Source organism: Desmodus rotundus, chromosome 4 (assembly GCF_022682495.2).
Source record: "Desmodus rotundus isolate HL8 chromosome 4, HLdesRot8A.1, whole genome shotgun sequence".
NCBI classification, from domain to species: domain Eukaryota; kingdom Metazoa; phylum Chordata; class Mammalia; order Chiroptera; family Phyllostomidae; genus Desmodus; species Desmodus rotundus.
In genome coordinates this window covers 28,460,981-28,478,511 of record NC_071390.1, presented here as the reverse complement: position 1 = coordinate 28,478,511, position 17,531 = coordinate 28,460,981, and the positions used below count along the sequence as shown (strand labels likewise).

Here is a 17,531-nt window from a genome sequence, read left to right as displayed (position 1 = left end):
GGTGAGATCATATGGTATTTGTCCCTCACCGCCTGGCTTATTTCACTTAGCATAATGCTCTCCAGTTCCATCCATGCCGCTGCAAAGGGTTGGAGCTCCTTCTTTCTCTCTGCTGCATAGAATTCCATCATGTAAATGTATCATAGTTTTTTGATCCACTCATCTGCTGATGGGCACTTAGGTTGCTTCCAGTACTTGGCTATTGTAAATTGTGCTGCTATGAACAGTGGGGTGCATAGGTTCTTTTGAATTGGTGTTTCAGGGTTCTCAGGGTATAATCCTAGCAGTGGAATTGCTAGGTCAAAAGGCATTTCCATTTTTAGTTTTCTGAGGAAATTTCATACTGCTTTCCATAGTGGTTGTACAAGTCTGCAATCCCACCAACAGTGCACTAGGGTTCCCTTTTCTCCGCATCCTTTCCAACACTACTTTTCAGTTTTAATTAGCCATAATTTATTATATTCATACCACAACTGTGTTAATTTTTAGACAGAATTAGCAGCACTAGATCTTGTCTTCTAAAAATTCAGAATACTCAAAGACAATGCCTTGAATCAGAGAATCTCTTAAAATACCTCCTCCACTATCTTAGTACTCTGCTAAAAAATTATGTATTTATGTACATTTATGGTGAACAGAAATACAATGTATCTTCAAATTTTGGAAAATTCCATTTGGAATTCTAGCCAACCTGGCTCTATTCCCATTTTGGCATAAAAGCATCATGTGTTCAGCTCCCTCTGCCACTTCTCAGCTGAGCCTCTCCCCAAGGAGTTCACTCCCAGCAGAGAATGAAAAGGAGGAGGAAGAGGAGTCTCTGCCCAACACAAAAGTTCATACCAAAACCCTTTAACACTTCTTCTTTTGATTCAACAAATGCTCTGGCAGCCTTCAGTTCAAATAGAATAAGCAAAAAACTTCCAAAATATTTTCAAGGCGTTAATAAGAGGAAAAAAGTAGAAAACAGCATAATCTAAAGCTCCAAGTTCCTCGATGTGTCAACTATGACAAATCAATGACCTTTCCTAAGCAAGTGAATTTTAAGATATTAAAATTTTAAGTCTTCAAACTGTCCAGATTTTATTCTAGGACTCCTTGATTTACCAATGTTTTAAAAACTCTGATAAGGAAGAGGGAGGACAAACAATTATCTCTGTCTGTCAGAGGGAAAGTGCCACTTCAAATTTCTTATTCACCTCTCATATCTTGGAATACCGTCCAGTTGCAAGTTGAAAGATATCAGAAAATAAAAGGCATTCACACTTCTAATTTAAATAAAACTGAACCTCTGTTACATTACAAAGCTATGGTCTAAAAAAGTCACTCTACGGCAAATCTTCTCTAAATAAGACTATGCCCCCTATTTTTCAAATGTAGCAGTAATAACACCTAATGCGTGTACGTGCCCAATCTTATGCAAATCTCACAAAAATGATGAGGTAGTTAGAAAGAGTATCATAACTGTCTTCTTGCAGGGTTTTGAACTAAGGAGAGACTGAGGAGATTCAAAGACTTGCTCAGCTACATGCCATCCTTATCACAAGGCTCTTCCAAGGTTTAAGGCTCTATTTTTGACCTCTGAAGGGGACAAAATTACTTCAAAAAATTCTTGAAGCTGTTGTATTTTATGTCACTACAGGTTCAATTTACATTTTCTACAACTTTACATTAATTGAATCATCTAGTATTTTCATTTAGCTTTTTAACTCAGCATAATTGTATTGAGTCATTCATGTTGTAGCATGGATCAACACTTCGTACCTTTATACTGCCGAACTTTTTCCATTTATGAATGTACCACAATTTATTTAGCTATTCTCCAGTTGAGGAACATTTAGATTACTTATAATTTTGGTTATTATGAATTGCTCATAATAAAGACACATACATGTCTTTGTGTGAACATATGTTTTCATTTTTACTCTTGGGTAAACTCCTGGGAGCAGAATTGCTGGATCATATGGTGGGTGTATGTTTAACTTTTTAAGAAAACTGCCAAAGTCTTGTCCAAAACAGCTGTACCATTTTACATTCCAAGCATCACTGTATGGCACCTTTAAAAGTGACAAATGTCATGAGAGATACAGCAACTCTAAGTCCCAAAGAAGGTGCACATTCCAAAGTCAGAGGACAGAGGCAAAAAGCATTTCGTGCAGAAAAAATGATTCACACTAACAGAGATAGTAATATACCCCAGTACAGCCACTGTAGCCCATGAGAGACTTGTAGATGTTCTATCTTAAATTCCATCAGGAAAACACCTCTCTAAATATAACCAATGTAAGAAAAACTCATGTTTTGAAAGTCTAACACGCAAAGAAAAGGAAATCTTAAAAAGGCAGCAATAAAACTGATGTAAACCATTACAATAGCCGCTCACCTGGGCATTATTTACTAGTCAATCATGATGCTAAGTTTTATAAGATTTATACAGGCATACTTGTTTTGTTGCACTTCGCTTTATTCTGTTTCACAGAGGTTGTATTTTTTACAAATTGAAGCCAAGACCAGCAAAAAGGTTATGACTCACTTTACTGAAGTATGCCTGTATATAGCCACTTCAGTGATTGTTGCCTCCATTTCGCAGGTGAAGAAACTAGAAACACTGGAGTTAAGAATGTGGCCCCAAAGTCAATAGTTTGCAGGAAGTGGAACCAGACTTGCCTGACCCTAGACGATGCTTTTCTTGGCTTTGCTAATTCACTGCTCTCTCTGCAGGTTTCACATGCCTTCCAGTCTGCTTGGAAGAGACCTCCTGGAAGCTGAGTGATACTATCCCTTAAGCCACACTGTTTCTAGTACTGTAGACATCAGGCAACTTTCTGATATTTAACTGTTTCCCAAGCCCATTCTCTATTTGGAAAAAGAGGAGTTGACCAGTCAGAAGGACTCAAGTAGATATGCTCGGCAGCTCTTAGAGCAGGGGTGTCAAACTCATTTTCACCGGGAGCCACATTAGCCTCGTGGTTGCCTGCAAAGGGCTGAAATGATTTTGGGACTGTATAAATGTAACTACTCCTTAACTGTTAAGGAGTTGAAATTACATTTGGCCCTTTGAAGGCAACCGTGAAGCTGATGTGGCCCCCGGTGAAAATGAGTTTGATACCACTGTCTTAGAGAGTAAATTACAAGACCAGACATTCCAGTTTTGAACATTATTGACCATAAATTTGGATCACTTGACTAATCAATAGCCTTTTCTGAGGACCATGATAAAAGAGGTAAAATCACCAAGTCAGGCATCAGTTCTGTATAAGCCCACAAGTGCTAAACTCAACTCTACACCTAGAATGTAACCAAAACCACAAAAAATAGGTATATTACCAGGTTAAAAGGAAGGGGCATGTTGTTTCAGAACTAACTTTATATAGGAAATACCAAACAAGTGGCAGGTTTTACGATGGGATCAAGATGGGGAATTTCTTCTCCCATCTGCCCTTCTATGTTCTACAATACTTGAGGACCTAACATTTTCAGGAAAAGCCAGAATTTATATAACTCTTAGTTTCCTCCCCAAAGGTTGCCCTGCTAATTCTTGCTAGATTCATGACCTTAAATAGGACATATCAGTGGATTCTTTGGCTTTATACAAATCTTGCCAGTCCTTCTACACCCTGAATGCCTATAGATCTGTTTTATATAGTTTGTATCCTATTTTCTTCTCCCAAGCTCCATTTTCTGTCTCCTAGATGACATCAGTAGTGTTCATTCTCAGAGGAAAGTATAAACGGAAGGTGAGCACTAGGAACACCAGGGAAAAAAAAAGGAAATTGGCCCACTCAAAGCGTTGAAAGTAGCACTGAGAAGTGAGAATGCTCATCATGCTACTGTCTTTACCATCAAGTCAGGGGAGCTGAGTATGTGATGTCTTCAGAAGAGATTTGGGTTTTGGCGAGATCATGGAAAAGGCGGCTAGAAGAGTTTTTGAAAACACAGTGAATGGTAGTGTATATACAGAGTTAGGAGGCATAGACTTTGCATAGCAAGAAAGTATAAAAAAGAAGGAAGTACAAAAAAAAAAGGAAAGAAGGAACTACAACTGACTCACATTTCTTGTTTTAAATTTAACCATTGACTCAAATTTTCTTAGCTAGTCCCTTCCTGTCTGAAAATACAGTTTAACTTCAACCCACTATCTTCCAATAATTACAAATTCTGAATTAATAATGTTTCTGTGACTTGTGACTCCATTTCAATTATTCCTATAGGAAAGCCGAGGGAAAGGAAGCACAGACCAGTCACAGGACAATAATGGCTGGGCTGACAAATGGCAGGCATAAGAAGGAAGACAAAAAATACATAGGTGTGTTTGTATTTGTATTACATACACAAGTCACCAGACGGGCCAGGCCCAACTAGTTATACAAAAATTTAAAAAAGCTTTATCACAGCAAATATATCAAAGCCTGTAGGTCTCACAAATACCTTTTAAGGGAGGATATTTTATTTATTCTGATAATTTCAAGTTACAGTCAACTTTGAAAGATAACTGATGTAAGTAACATAAATGTCAAACTCCGTTTTTATGGTTAACTTTGAGGAGATTACAGGACAGCACTCAGAGTCATTTGAAGATAGATACACTCTGATATTTAGCATAAAGTTGCAAATATGCATAACCCTTGAACATTTGATACAAATATTGGCAAAATGACCCTTTTGGTATTTTAAAATGTATTACAGACTCAGAATCTTTAGTCTGAAAGCAATCATTAAGATGACCTAATCCAGTCCCCTTCCCTTACGGATGAGAAACCTTAGAGGCTAAAAGGGACACTTTAAATAACGTGCACAAAGTGGAAAGAACATATACAAAATCACTTATTAAGAAACAGAGAGTAAGAATTCTGGCCAAGATGGAGGCATAGGTTGAGACCCTTCCCTTCCTCGCGCAACCAAAAGGAGGATAACAACCAATCTGAAATCAATAAACAACCAAAAGCGCCATAAAATCAAACTGCATGGAACTCCGGAAACAAAGGAATTAAAGAAAAAATCAACCAGAACAGCCAGACCCGTAAGGCAGCAGACCGCAGGAGCAGACTCAGAAAAACTGCATCAACTCTGCGGACTGTGGGGGCAGGGCTGACCGCCCAGCTCAGCAGGCTCTGCAGGAGGGGCTGACTTAAGGGGACTCAGAGGTGGCTGTGGGCCAGGGCAGTTGCAGTGGTAGGAAAAGCTCCTAGTCTCACAGGGGAGTCCAAGAGTCCTCCAAGAGACCGTTGAAAAGTGTGCTAGAGCAGGCGAGCTTCTCCTCTGGCCAGTTCCCTCCCTGGCTCCTGCCCCACAGGCAGTGCCACAGCGCAGCAAGGAGGGTTGCCCTGCCCCTGGTGAATACTTAAGGCTCCGCCCCCTTACAACCTATCAGCTAGGCCAGCACAAAGAAATATGGCCCAAATGAAAGAACAGAGTAAAGCCTCAGAAAGAGAGCTAAGCAAGGAGGAGATCGCCAACCTAATGATGGAGAATTTTAAGCCCTGGTAATCAAAATGCTCACAGAACTGATGGAGCTTGGTCGAAAAATGAAAGAACAAATGAAGATACCCAAAGTGAAATAAAGTAGAATGTTCAGGGAACCAACAATGACAGGAAGGAAACCAGGACTCAAAGCAATGATTTGGAACAAAAGGAAAAAATAAACATCCATCCAGAACAAAATGAAGAAACAAGAATTTGAAAAAGTGAAGAGACTCTTACAAACCTCTGGGACAACCTGAAACGTTCCAATATCCGAATTATAGGGGTGCCAGAAGGAGAAGAGAAAGACCAAGAAATTAAAAACTTGTTTGAATAATGAAGGAAAACTTCCCCAATCTGGTGAAGGAAACAGACTTCCAGGAAGTCCAGGAAGCCCAGAGAGTCCCAAAGAGGTTGGACCCAAAGAGGAACACACCAAGGCACATCATCATTAAGTTACCCAAGATTATATATAAAGACCGAATCCTATAAGAAGCAAGAGGAAAGGAGAGAGTTACTTACAAACCAGTTCCCATTAGACTATCAGCTGATTTTTCAAAAGAAACTTGCAGGCAAGAAGGGGCTGGAAAGAAGTATTTGAAGTCATGAAAGGCAAGGATTTGCATCCAAGATTACTCTATCCAGCAAAGCTTTCATTTAGAATGGAAGGGCAGATAAAGTGCTTCCCAGATAAGGTCAAGTTCAAGGAGCTTATTGTCACCAAGCCATTATTATATGAAATGTTAAAGGGACTTATGTAAGAAAAAGAAGATCAAAAATATGAACAATAAAGTAAACTCACAACTATCAACAAATGAACCTAAAAGAAATGAAAAACAATGAAAACAAAAACTAAGCAAACAACTAGGACAGGAACAGAATCAGAAAAATGGGCATCACACTAAGGGATTTCAGTGGGGGAGGGGAAAGGCACAGGGAAGAAGCAGCATAATTAGTAGGCATAAAATAGATGGAGAGAGAGAAAAAATGCCATAGGAAACAGAGGACTCAAAGAACTTGTATGTACAACCCATGGATTTGAACTAAGGGAGGGCAATGTTGGAGGGATGGGGGGGCAGGGCGGAGGGGGGTAGAGGGGAAAAACTGGGAAAACTGTAATAGCATAATCAATAAAAATATTTTAAAAAAGAAGCAGAGAATTAAAGAGAATCAAACCTTTTAGAAAGAAAAATGTCTTCTAGCTTCACTTTTTAAAATGGAAAATCGTAAATTATATCTTCTCCTTGCAAAAGAGGACGCACATCATGAGAAATTAGACCTTTTCTCAAATACACACTCATTCCTCAGGCAAACACACTACCATGTTGTTCTTTCCTTCAATCTAGCTGAAGTGTTTTCACAAACATTCACAAAATCACTGAAGCTCAGCAAGATAAGCATGCCTATTAATCTTCACCCCAATGTAAGTACTTCTAGAAAAAAAAATTTAGATAGCATAATCTAAATGTAAAGTGACCTTTCTATTAGAAATTAAAAAACAGAGGTGAATAGTCTGGAATTTTCACTGTTTCCAAGACCCTCCAAAAGAGGGGATACTAGCTATTCAGAACAAAATGTGCATGCAGTGAGCCAGAACCTGCATCTTCAAGCACTGCCAGGGTTCTCTGCAGCGCTCACTGGAGGCAGGCTACGTATCAGAACCAAAAGAAATACGAAACACATATTTTAGAGCTAACCTAAAATCTGCCCTAAGGAACTCCACTGGCATTTTAACATCCCTACTCAAGCAAGGGGGAAAGGGGTAGTACCATATACAGTCCTAGATTTACCCAGTATGTCCCCCATGTGTATCAAGAGTTAGCTTGTATATCTGAGAGGATAAGAGTAGACAACCTAATTATCACTTGTTTGGTAGAGGAGAAAACCTAAGTCAATGGCTTATATAGGTCCTTTTGACAACTGACAATTTCAGCTTAGATGACATCAGCAGTGGTGATTCTCAGAGGAAAGAATAATTGGAAGGTATGTACTAGGAACACTGAAGAATGGGAAATTGGCAACTTAGGAAGTAACTGAGAAGTGAGAATGCTCACATGCTACCTGTCTTTCCCAACAAATCAGGAGAGCTGAGAATATGATGTCTTCCGCAAAGTATTTGGTCCATAGACACTTGGAAGGAGAATTGATGCCAGCCAGATATTTCTTCCAGTATTATTAATACAATGACTTTCTTGTTAATAAGGTTTTGATGCTCCAGACTCAATCCAACAATTATTACTAACAAAAATATTTCTAACCTGCAAAGCTCTTGACACCTCCACTAATGGGAGACCCCTGATGTAAACTCCACTAACAGCAGACCCCTTAGGTCCAGTTTGATGCACCTGTTGGCTATCTACCAAAATGAGAGAATTCTGAGTTATGTGTAAGTAAGTTGAGTTATTCATTCACATTCTCTAACCTACTCCCTCTCTCTCCCCACCTCCCTCCTTTCTTTCTCCTCTCTCTCCTTACTCCATCCAATGGTATGCAGCAGGGGTTGGAGAAGTTCTCTGTAAAGGACCAGACAGTAGAGTCTAGGCTTTTTGGGCTCTGCCATTGTAACACAAAAGTAGCTGCAGACAATCCATAAATGAATGAACATGGCTGTGTTCCAATAAAGCTCTTTACAAAAACAGGCAGTGCGCCAGATTTGTCTCATAGGGCTATAGTTCATCAACCCGTGGTATACAGTAGCCATTCCCAAACTTTAGCCACCATCAGAATCACCTGTAGGACCTGTTTCCAAATGATGCTGATGCTGCTGGTCCAGGCACCACACTTGGAGAACCACTAGTATAAAATAATGGTCTATATTGCACTCACTGAAAGGTTGAAATATAATCAACAATTTAAAAAGTAGAAATAACATGCTGTAAACTTGACTGCTAATTTTATTTCACATGAAGACTTACTGTTAAGTGCCATAATATTATCTGTTCCTGGATGGTGGAAATTTATTCCCATGCGTCCTAAAAAATAAAATAATTTTATTTTAAGCACAAAGAAAATAATGCTTAATATAATTGTTTCAAACACATTGTAAAATACAAAGATTACAAAAAGCTAAAACAAATGAATCTATAACAAACAATGCTATCAAAGGCCATAGCAATTACAACAATTTTAAAATCAAGTCATAAAATATACAAATGAAAAATCTTAAAACAAAGCCAAAGTCTCAACAACAACAAATAAACAGAACAAAACAAAGCAAAAAAGAAGCTTCCATTATAATTGCCTGAAATTTTAATGCAACTCCCGCATTCCGATTTAAACATGCCAACTCCCTGATTAAGCATTTCATTTAATCCACCATTCATAGTGCCCTTCAAATACAAGCAGCAGAATAATGAATTCAAGAAATATATAAACTTAAAGCTTAGAGGGAATAAAAAGATAAAGGTCTCAGAGTGACTCAAAAATGCAACCATTATCAGAATGGCAACTGGAAGATGATAAAATTTATATAATAGACCGGGGAACAATGACTGGCCTAAAAATCTAGGGTTCTTGTTGTTGCCCCCATCTCTAACTAGTTAGTATATGACCTGATAGTAGTAATAAGGGTTGCAGACTTCTGCCCACACTGACTGGCCCCCTGTGTTTGTACACCTCCTCTAAGAATGATTTTTACCTTTTTAAAGGGTTGTAAAAACAAAAATTAAAAAAGAAATATAATGTGACAGAGACCATGTGGCCCACAGGCCTAAAATATTAATTCTCTGGCCCTTTACAAAGTTTGTCAATCTCTGGTCTATAAGATGATAAGAATAAATCAGAATTTTCAACTAATACCCTCCAGGGTTAAGAGTAGAAGATGTAGACATTTGGTTTGCTTTTTCATTAATTATTTAGAAAAGGGAGGAGGATGTATGAATAGAAAAATGAAACACAGAGTCTTATATGGGAAGAATGTACTTCTTATGTTTTCTTGACCAATTACTGCAACAAAATCATTATTGAAACAATGCTTTTGTGTAAAGCTAGTATCTACAAACTTGGCTCTGGAAGGTTTTCATGTCCAATTACGTCAAGAGTTACCATGAAAGTCTTAGAGAAATGTTAATTTTAGGTCACTACCATTGTTTAAATAACTTTCAATAGTACTGGGGGTGGGGAATAATGCAAAGAAAGCTGGAGATAAGAAACAAACACAGCATTACATGTAATTGTAAAAGGTCAGTCATCTCGTGGTTTGCTAAAAAGCAGAAACATTTTGCTTTTCCTGGTATCCTCCCTAATTCTGTTGGCCTCTTTGACCCAAAAGATCTCTGGATCAATATCATCAATAAAAGATATATTATAAGAAACTCTGGGTCGATGCCACACCCACCAGAACCGATTATTTAGGTATAATCTAATTCTCCCCAACTAAATGCAATCTTTTTAGTAAAATCACGTATAGCTTCTTAAAGCTACTTTCTTTACCTCTTCAAAAATTAATGTTTAGATTATAAAGTATTGTAATTATAATGTATTGTAATCATTAGATTATAAATGATTACAATACATTTCATTGGAGAAAAATTACACAATTCAGAAAAATGAAGTAAACAAGATCACCAAAGACAAGCTCTGTTAACATACTGATCTACAGTCTTCCAGTTTAGGGAGTATATGTATGTAAAGGTTTCTTTTCTAAAATTGGAAATGATCTTATAATTTTATTTTTTGTTTAATATATTGTACACCTTAAGTCTTACAGGGATTTTGGAGGAGAGAAAATATATATAACAGCAAAAGAAAAGCTGATTCCAAATTCAGATGAGGCCATTTTTTCCCCTTTCTTTTGTCCAACAAATACTGCTGTTTAATCAGCTGTGAAAATAGAATCAAGTGTGTGACATCTGGTGATTTTTGTTAATGCAGTCTGGTGCTGCCAGCGTGACATTTTGTCACCTGTGCGTGGCTTGCTATTTTTAAATTGTTCTTGTCAGCTAGCTATCTTTTAAGTATAGTGTAAAATATAAGGTTTCGAAGACTGAGGAAGGTATGCTTGGTTTTACTGAGTTAAATGATGCTGTGGAAACCTGAGACTGTGTCCTACTTTCCCCACTGCACAGGGTCTGATAAATGGGGGCGAGAGAGAGTGGAGGGAGAGTTCAGAGAATAGGGTTCCATATGGTTACTCAGACTGTAAAAATTACAGTTTTATAAGCTCAGTTCACATTCATATTTAAGAGGCCAGTTATAAAAAACTACCTCTACTGTTATTCAAAGTTTCAGAGTCCAACTAAACCCACACTTCTATATGTCCAAAATAAAAAATTAGAATCTTCATTAATTCATACTTAATTATGAGTCACCTCTTCACTTCTGCAACGTTATGTGATAGGGAACAACTGCTGTATCTTCCTCTAATCATCCTCATTTGCTCTAAAAAGTCAAGTCCTTGAAGAGACCTTCCCAGACAGAAACTAAGTGCCATGTTCTAAAAAAGGTTGTAAGACAAAATGGATATTCTACTAGATTGTTTCACACTACTTTATGAGGTTGAAGATATTCCTTCAAAAAAAAGTAGCCATAAGATGTAATATATGTAAAAATACAATAAAATGCTTTAATTTCCTTTCAAGGAAAAATGGTAAAAGTTTGGTACTATAATATTCTAAATATGTTCCAAAGAACCAGAAGCAAAAGCTGTGAGCTTAGACCTGAGGTCAAATCCTAGTTCGTTTGCATACCAGCAGTGGATCATTTGTAGCATGTTACCAATTCCTTTGTGCCTACTACGTTTCCTCATTTCAGGCTCTACTCAGGAACAATTAAATCAGAATTTCTGGAGGTCGTATACTTGATTAAAGTACCCATCGTCTTTTTCTTTTAAAACTCTCATGGGGACGGGGGAGCCCTCAGGTGACGACTGCTATATTGAAAGGATCACTGGGCAAATTAATGGGAGGTACCTATATGAAAAACTCACTCAACTTCTATCTACCATCCTCCCTTTTGTGTATCAATAGAACAAGAACAACCCCTTTTTGCTAACTCAGAACTTGTGCCCTAAACGTCTATGCAATCTGCTAACTTGTATACAAGACAAACTGATAAGAGCTGAAGGAAGATAGCACAAACATAGACCTAGAGTAACAATTAAAGTAGGTGAAGAGACAGTTTATTTTTCTGAACAAACTAAATATAACTAAGCTGCACTTTTTCTAAAACAAGGGAACCTCGACATTCCACCCAAAGGGCCAATTTTGTGAAAGGCTACATGCCACTACATTTAAATTGTAATGAATAAATAAAAATGCTTCTATACCAAAGGAGTGGTATCTATTCCTTCCAAATTTCTGTCAATCTAAATGTTTTAAAGCACAATTATCAGAAGATAGCTATTTTCCCCCCAGATTTGAAAAGCAAACCCTTCAAGGTCAGTTTTCAACTGACACCTGTTCTTTTCATTTTTCAAATTTCAGTTCCATGAATGGTGAAGGAAGAAAAAATTCAAATACTTAAAAATGTTCTCACAGGCACTACCCCCAAGTGGTCAGCTGGGCCTCCTCTTCTGTTGTAAAAGGGAGACTACACGAGATGAGAGAAAAGGTGACTTTTTTCTGTTTTTTTTCCCAAGATGCCTGCTGTGTTATGCTATACCAGCCAGGGGACGGATCCTTGCTTCTCAATGTCACCTACACTGCTCAGTGCACTGTGCCTGATATTTCCCTACTCTTCTTTGCTTCTCTCAGTGCTTTGTCTTCTTTGAATATTAATCCTAAAAGAGGGTATGATTAATCAAACCTAATGACCCTGGGTTTTCATAGGGGTTCCCCAGTGGCTAGAGGAACACTTATCATTAGTAGCAAGTCAGCAGACCACTAGAAGGAGGATATAAGGATGAACCTTCTTCCCTATCGCTTATCTCCAATGCCAGAAATCCCCTTAATCCTCAGTTACAAGGAGTTGAATATCCCTTCAGTCCACTAGAAAAGAGGGCAGAGAACAATTCCTCCCATCCAGGCCTCACTCATACCTCCTACTAACCCAAGGAGTTTTGTACTTAGAAAAGAAATAAGAAACAGTTTTATTTCATCAGCCATCTCAAAACTCTCCTTCTCTTCTCTTGGAGGCATTATTTCTAATGAACAAGGCAAGTCATACATAACATGCAAGAGACAACAGGTAATTATTAAAATGTTATTCTGTTATAACCAAGAACTGTAATTTGAGAACTTTAAGAAGCCAAAAATTAGTCTAGTTTTTATTTATATAAGGGTTCTGTGATCTGATCAACACTGCAGAAAACATTCCTCAGGGGCTGTGAAGAAAACCCAGTTCTACTTTTTTTCTACATTACTTGACATTTTCATCATGGGGGAGGGGGGGTTAAAATTTCTCTACAAACATCTTCAAGGCTGACCTAGTATTACGGTATGTAATACCATATGTAATACCGTATGACCTAGTATGTAACTGGAAAACTGTTAAAGCTCTATACTAAAACAGAGATCTTATTACTTCCTCAAGTTCCTTCTCTGTCATTTCTCCCACTAACCCTTTCTTTCCCTCTGAATCAAGAGAACAGCTGAATGAAGGGATTTCTTCTTGAAGACATTTCTAAGATGAAATATCACTGTGAATATATTTTCACTATGTTCACTTTAAGTACATCATGAGGTTCTTTATTTTTCATGAATGTGATATCCTATTTTATTATACCTTCTTTACATTATTCAGATATGCAATTTTGGAAAGCCAACACAGCTTAGCATTATTTTCCTTTCTCTCCTTTAGGTGGTTTTGATAAAGATAATCATTATTTATCTATGGCAAATATAAAATTTTGATGACTTGCATTTGAAAGCTTTTAACATTTAGCTGCAGTCTAGCTAGAAGGAAATGTAGGAATATAAAGGTTTAATTTATTACTGAAGCCAGGAAGTAGGGATACCACTACCACAGCTACCAAAAAAAAAAAAAAAAAAATGCAGACAACATTTGAGCAGTGTCTAGTGTCAGGAACTTTATCTGACTCTATGAAGTAGGAGCTTTATTTTAATGATGACACGACTCTGAAGAGGCTAATTTATCTAGATCAACAGCTAACTAGAGGCAGAGCCAGAATCCAAACATAGGTTTGAGGGACTGCAAAGTCAGAAAGGCTGAGTTGAAATTTCATCTACTCTACAGAGAATATAAAATGTCTGGGAGAATGTTAATAAAAATAGCAATCTTTGTTATCTCTAGGTAGTAAGTCTCAGGTGATTTTTTTTCACTTTTCTTTTTGTCTGTTTATGTACTACTTGAATTTTTTACAATGAAAGAGAATGTACTGTTTTCTAAAGCAAAATGAGCTCTAGAGGAAAACACAACAAACAAGCAAATAAAAAAATCAATGACTCTATAGCTTGAGTTTTGAGACCCTCAAAATAGTGTTACCATGTTCAAATCAGAGAAGAGGCCACTAAAGATAGGAGGAAAAATGGAGTGGAGCAGAGGGCGGTGTTTCTAGACAGACTCACACAGAAGCCACATGGTAGGTCTTCTGCCTACCACGTTTCTCTTAAAGCTCAATTCACCTAGATGTTAACATCTTTTTATTTTTAATTGAGTGGATGTTTACATCTTTGGACCCAGAAACCCTCTCTATGAATTCTCCTTAAGAAAAAGCTATGTGCAAGAACTCATCCATGGCAGTATTACCTACAATGGAGAAAAAAGCTGGAAACAACCTAAAAGTCCAAAGTCTAGAGCTACCAATAAATTATAAAGACCAGATAAAAACATGGGTAATGATTATTATGTGGGAAATAGAAAAATAAAGGATACACCATCACAATGTTTCTTTATTTTTAAATGACCTTTGTGTTATTATAATTTACTCCCTTCTTAAAGTCAAAAGTTACTTAAAATCTTTCCTTTAAAATGTTAGCATCATAATTATGTTATTAGAAGGAATAAGGATCAAACACATTATGCAATAAATCAGATCTAATAGTCTCCTAGCTGCAAAAGGGAAGCAGGAAACTCAAACACCCTCACCAGGGGACAATGCCATGAAGACGTAATTGAACATGGCAAGTAGTCCTTTCACAGGAAATCAATGTGGGTAGTATGATGAACTGAAAAGTTGCAACTATATTGAGGATGTCAAAAAGTACATATTTAATGCTTTCCAATTTATTAGGACATATATCTATAAGTACAATGCAGAAAGGTTTTACAGATGAAAGCCCACATTTGCAAGTATAGTGAAGAAATTTATGTTGAGGTAGTTAGACATGGGGAAAAAAAAAAAAGGCCACTACAATTGGAGTAAGGTATTGACATTATCCCATAGTGAGGTACTCTCCTTATACTTTGCTGGTGCTACTCTCAAAAGGCAGGGCACAGTAGTGCCTGCTTAAACAATATCCACAAAATTGTGGATAATTATTTTACAGACTATAATCTGAGATCCTTTTGTAATCTTTTATTGCTGGAAAAAAGAATACAGACTAAGACAAGACAGGTATGCATAAAGAACAAGGGCTAAATATTTTAGATTAGAAGAGGCTTACAGCTGTTCGAGGTAGAGAAGGAAGACAAATGCAGCCTTAGAAGATAATAAAAACACAAAACCGTCTGTGAATATCAAATCACTGGCTTCTTTTTTAACATCATTCTGACTTCTAAGTGGAACATGTTTTAAATTACCATGTACCTAATCTTTCAACTGAAGGCAGACATGGTAACAGTGACTACATACAACAATGGATAAATGATAGTTTTTTTCTTCCTACTTCTGAAGACTTTAAAATATAGCTTTTCTCAAAATCCCTTCTTTTCTTTATAGTCTGTTAACTATTTTCTTTTCACTGGAAATTGAGGATTGCAGCAGAAAATCATGAGTGTGATGAAAAGGATGAAACAGATTTTGGTGTGGCTTGAGGAAATGACTATCAGGTGTTCACAGCCAGTCATGCCCTAGAAGAGCCTGGGAAGGACCAGAGGGGAATCAGCTCCTCACAACTCCAGAGGACAGAAGGGTTCACACAAGATGGGCATCCCAGTGGCTAACTCTATAGTTTCCCGATAGTGAGGCTCTAACCCCAAGCACAGTGGATATTTCAACAGAGAATTTCCACTACAGTACTGAAAAATACCATAGGGCCCTAAAACATCCTATAACCCATAAAAACGACTATCTATAATTATGAGTGTAACATCAGCCTCTATCCTGAATTTACATGGGCTATAAAAATAGAAGTCCTAATATTGCTAACATTGGGCCTTTCTGACTTATATTTAACCCACAACATTTATACACTTTAAGACATTTTCGTTGTGTTTTTACTTTAGAGAATACAAAGGTGTTGCTGGCTGCTGCTAAGTCTATGTGGTGTTACTTCCTATATTGGGAAATTGACTATATTTTAATAAAATGAAACCCATTTCTATGAAGTTTTCTAAAGTAGTCTTTGGAGACTGGTTTACTACATCTCATATTTCCTAGCAGTATACTTGAGCTTAAATGAATTATTCAGGTTCAGCTATGGATTCCAAATGCACAAAGCCCAGAAAATTTGGCTTCTGGTCTCATGCTATTACTGCAACCTCAGCTGCCCAACACATGCTTCTGCCACACATTATGAGTAAAGCAATCAACCTTGAAAATCATAGGTAGCTGAGCCCAGGATTTTAAAAAATCAACTTTAAATACATTCCACAATGCTTTATAGAAGCAAACAGAAACAAACAAAAAACAAACAAAAACAAAAAAAAATCACAATGATTAAACAGCTGATTTTTGTTTAAAACACCAAGCAAGGAATGGACATATGAATATTCCTAACCTGCAAAATGATTCCTCCACATTATATCAGCGAAACTCATTGGTGGGCCACTGGGAGGGTAGTGTTTACCTTTCAGAGGCTCATGATCAGTCCTTATCATATCCATTAAGGAGTTCTCCAACGAGTGCAAGTTAAAAGTGTCATAGGGCCTACTCCGGTCCTAAAAACAAAAACACAGAACAAGATAATACATAAAATTACTTCATAAAATCAACACCGTATCATTTGCTTCTTGCCATGTATCGATGACATCAATTAAAGTTCCAAATAGTTCTAATAACACACAGTCATCCTTTTCAATAAGAATAATGAGTTTAAAAAAAATAATAATGAGTTATTTCAGAATGACACTACACTTACATAAATGCTGGAATTAAAAAAAAACGATTTGGCAACATTAAGTTTAATACAAGTTTCCATTATTAATTAAATTGAATCTTTTCCCTAATATTCTTTCACGTATAAGTCCCACTACTTCAGACTGACTTTCGCTCAAGTGAACTAAAAAAGTAAATTTAAAAGGTAGAGTCAAGTGAATTGGATTTGTCCTCCATCCTTCATCCACTGTGTCCCCCTGTCAAATGAAGATTCTTTTCAAATGAATGCACATTTTTTTCCTCTGGGGGAAGACTATATTTAGAACTATTAGTCTACAAACAGACTTACTTTCCTGAAAAACCAAAGAGTGACTAGTTTCAATGTAATTCAACTGGATATTTAACATTTATTACTGATAATAAGGTCCATATATTAAGTATACATTTTAATAATTACAGTATGTTCAAATACTAAAATTACCTTTTGAAAGACATTCACATGAAAAAACTTTAATGCAATGTAGTGCTTTCATGAGGTTAAAGTCAAAAAGATTTTGCAACTAGAAAGCTAATGCAAACTAAGAAAAAAATAATTGTTCTGCCACATTTCACTCAAGCCCATAGGAGACAATCACTTGTACATTATTTTTAGTACAGCTCATGGCCTAACTTATTACTATAGGACAGATTTAGCTTGATTTTGTTTAAGAATAACAAGACAAACATACACCTGAACTACCATGCAAATCAAACTGTAGCAATCAGAGACTATTTTCAGGACCTTGAACAGTTTATCCAGCCTTGCAAATGATCACTTATCCTCTCCTATGAAAAACAGAATGAAAAATGACTCCCTAAGTGAACAAAAAAGAATACAATAGCTAAAAACTTCAGCTACAATGACCATTTTCTAGGTTAAGTCTTAAACCCTTGGAAAGCTGTTTTCTTCTGATTTCTGGAAAGCATAGCTGTGTACCTA

At 36.9% G+C, this 17,531-nt stretch overlaps 1 protein-coding gene across 8 annotated transcripts in view; it reads right to left on the bottom strand.

The window, feature by feature from the left end:
* The window catches only part of CPEB3 (cytoplasmic polyadenylation element binding protein 3), a 176,665-nt gene that overhangs the window by 95,641 nt on the left and 63,493 nt on the right, over window positions 1–17,531 (bottom strand). For 4 of the 8 annotated variants that reach the window (XM_053922457.1, XM_053922458.1, XM_053922456.2 and 1 more), the window contains exons 3-4: window positions 16,236–16,395; window positions 8,373–8,429 (exon numbers count right to left, since the gene is read on the bottom strand). In XM_053922457.1, the coding sequence (XP_053778432.1) occupies window positions 8,373–8,429; window positions 16,236–16,395 (217 nt within the window). The remainder of the gene's footprint in view (window positions 1–8,372; window positions 8,430–16,235; window positions 16,396–17,531) is intronic. The other 4 variants (XM_053922461.1, XM_053922460.1, XM_045197777.3 and 1 more) reach the window with 1 other exon arrangement.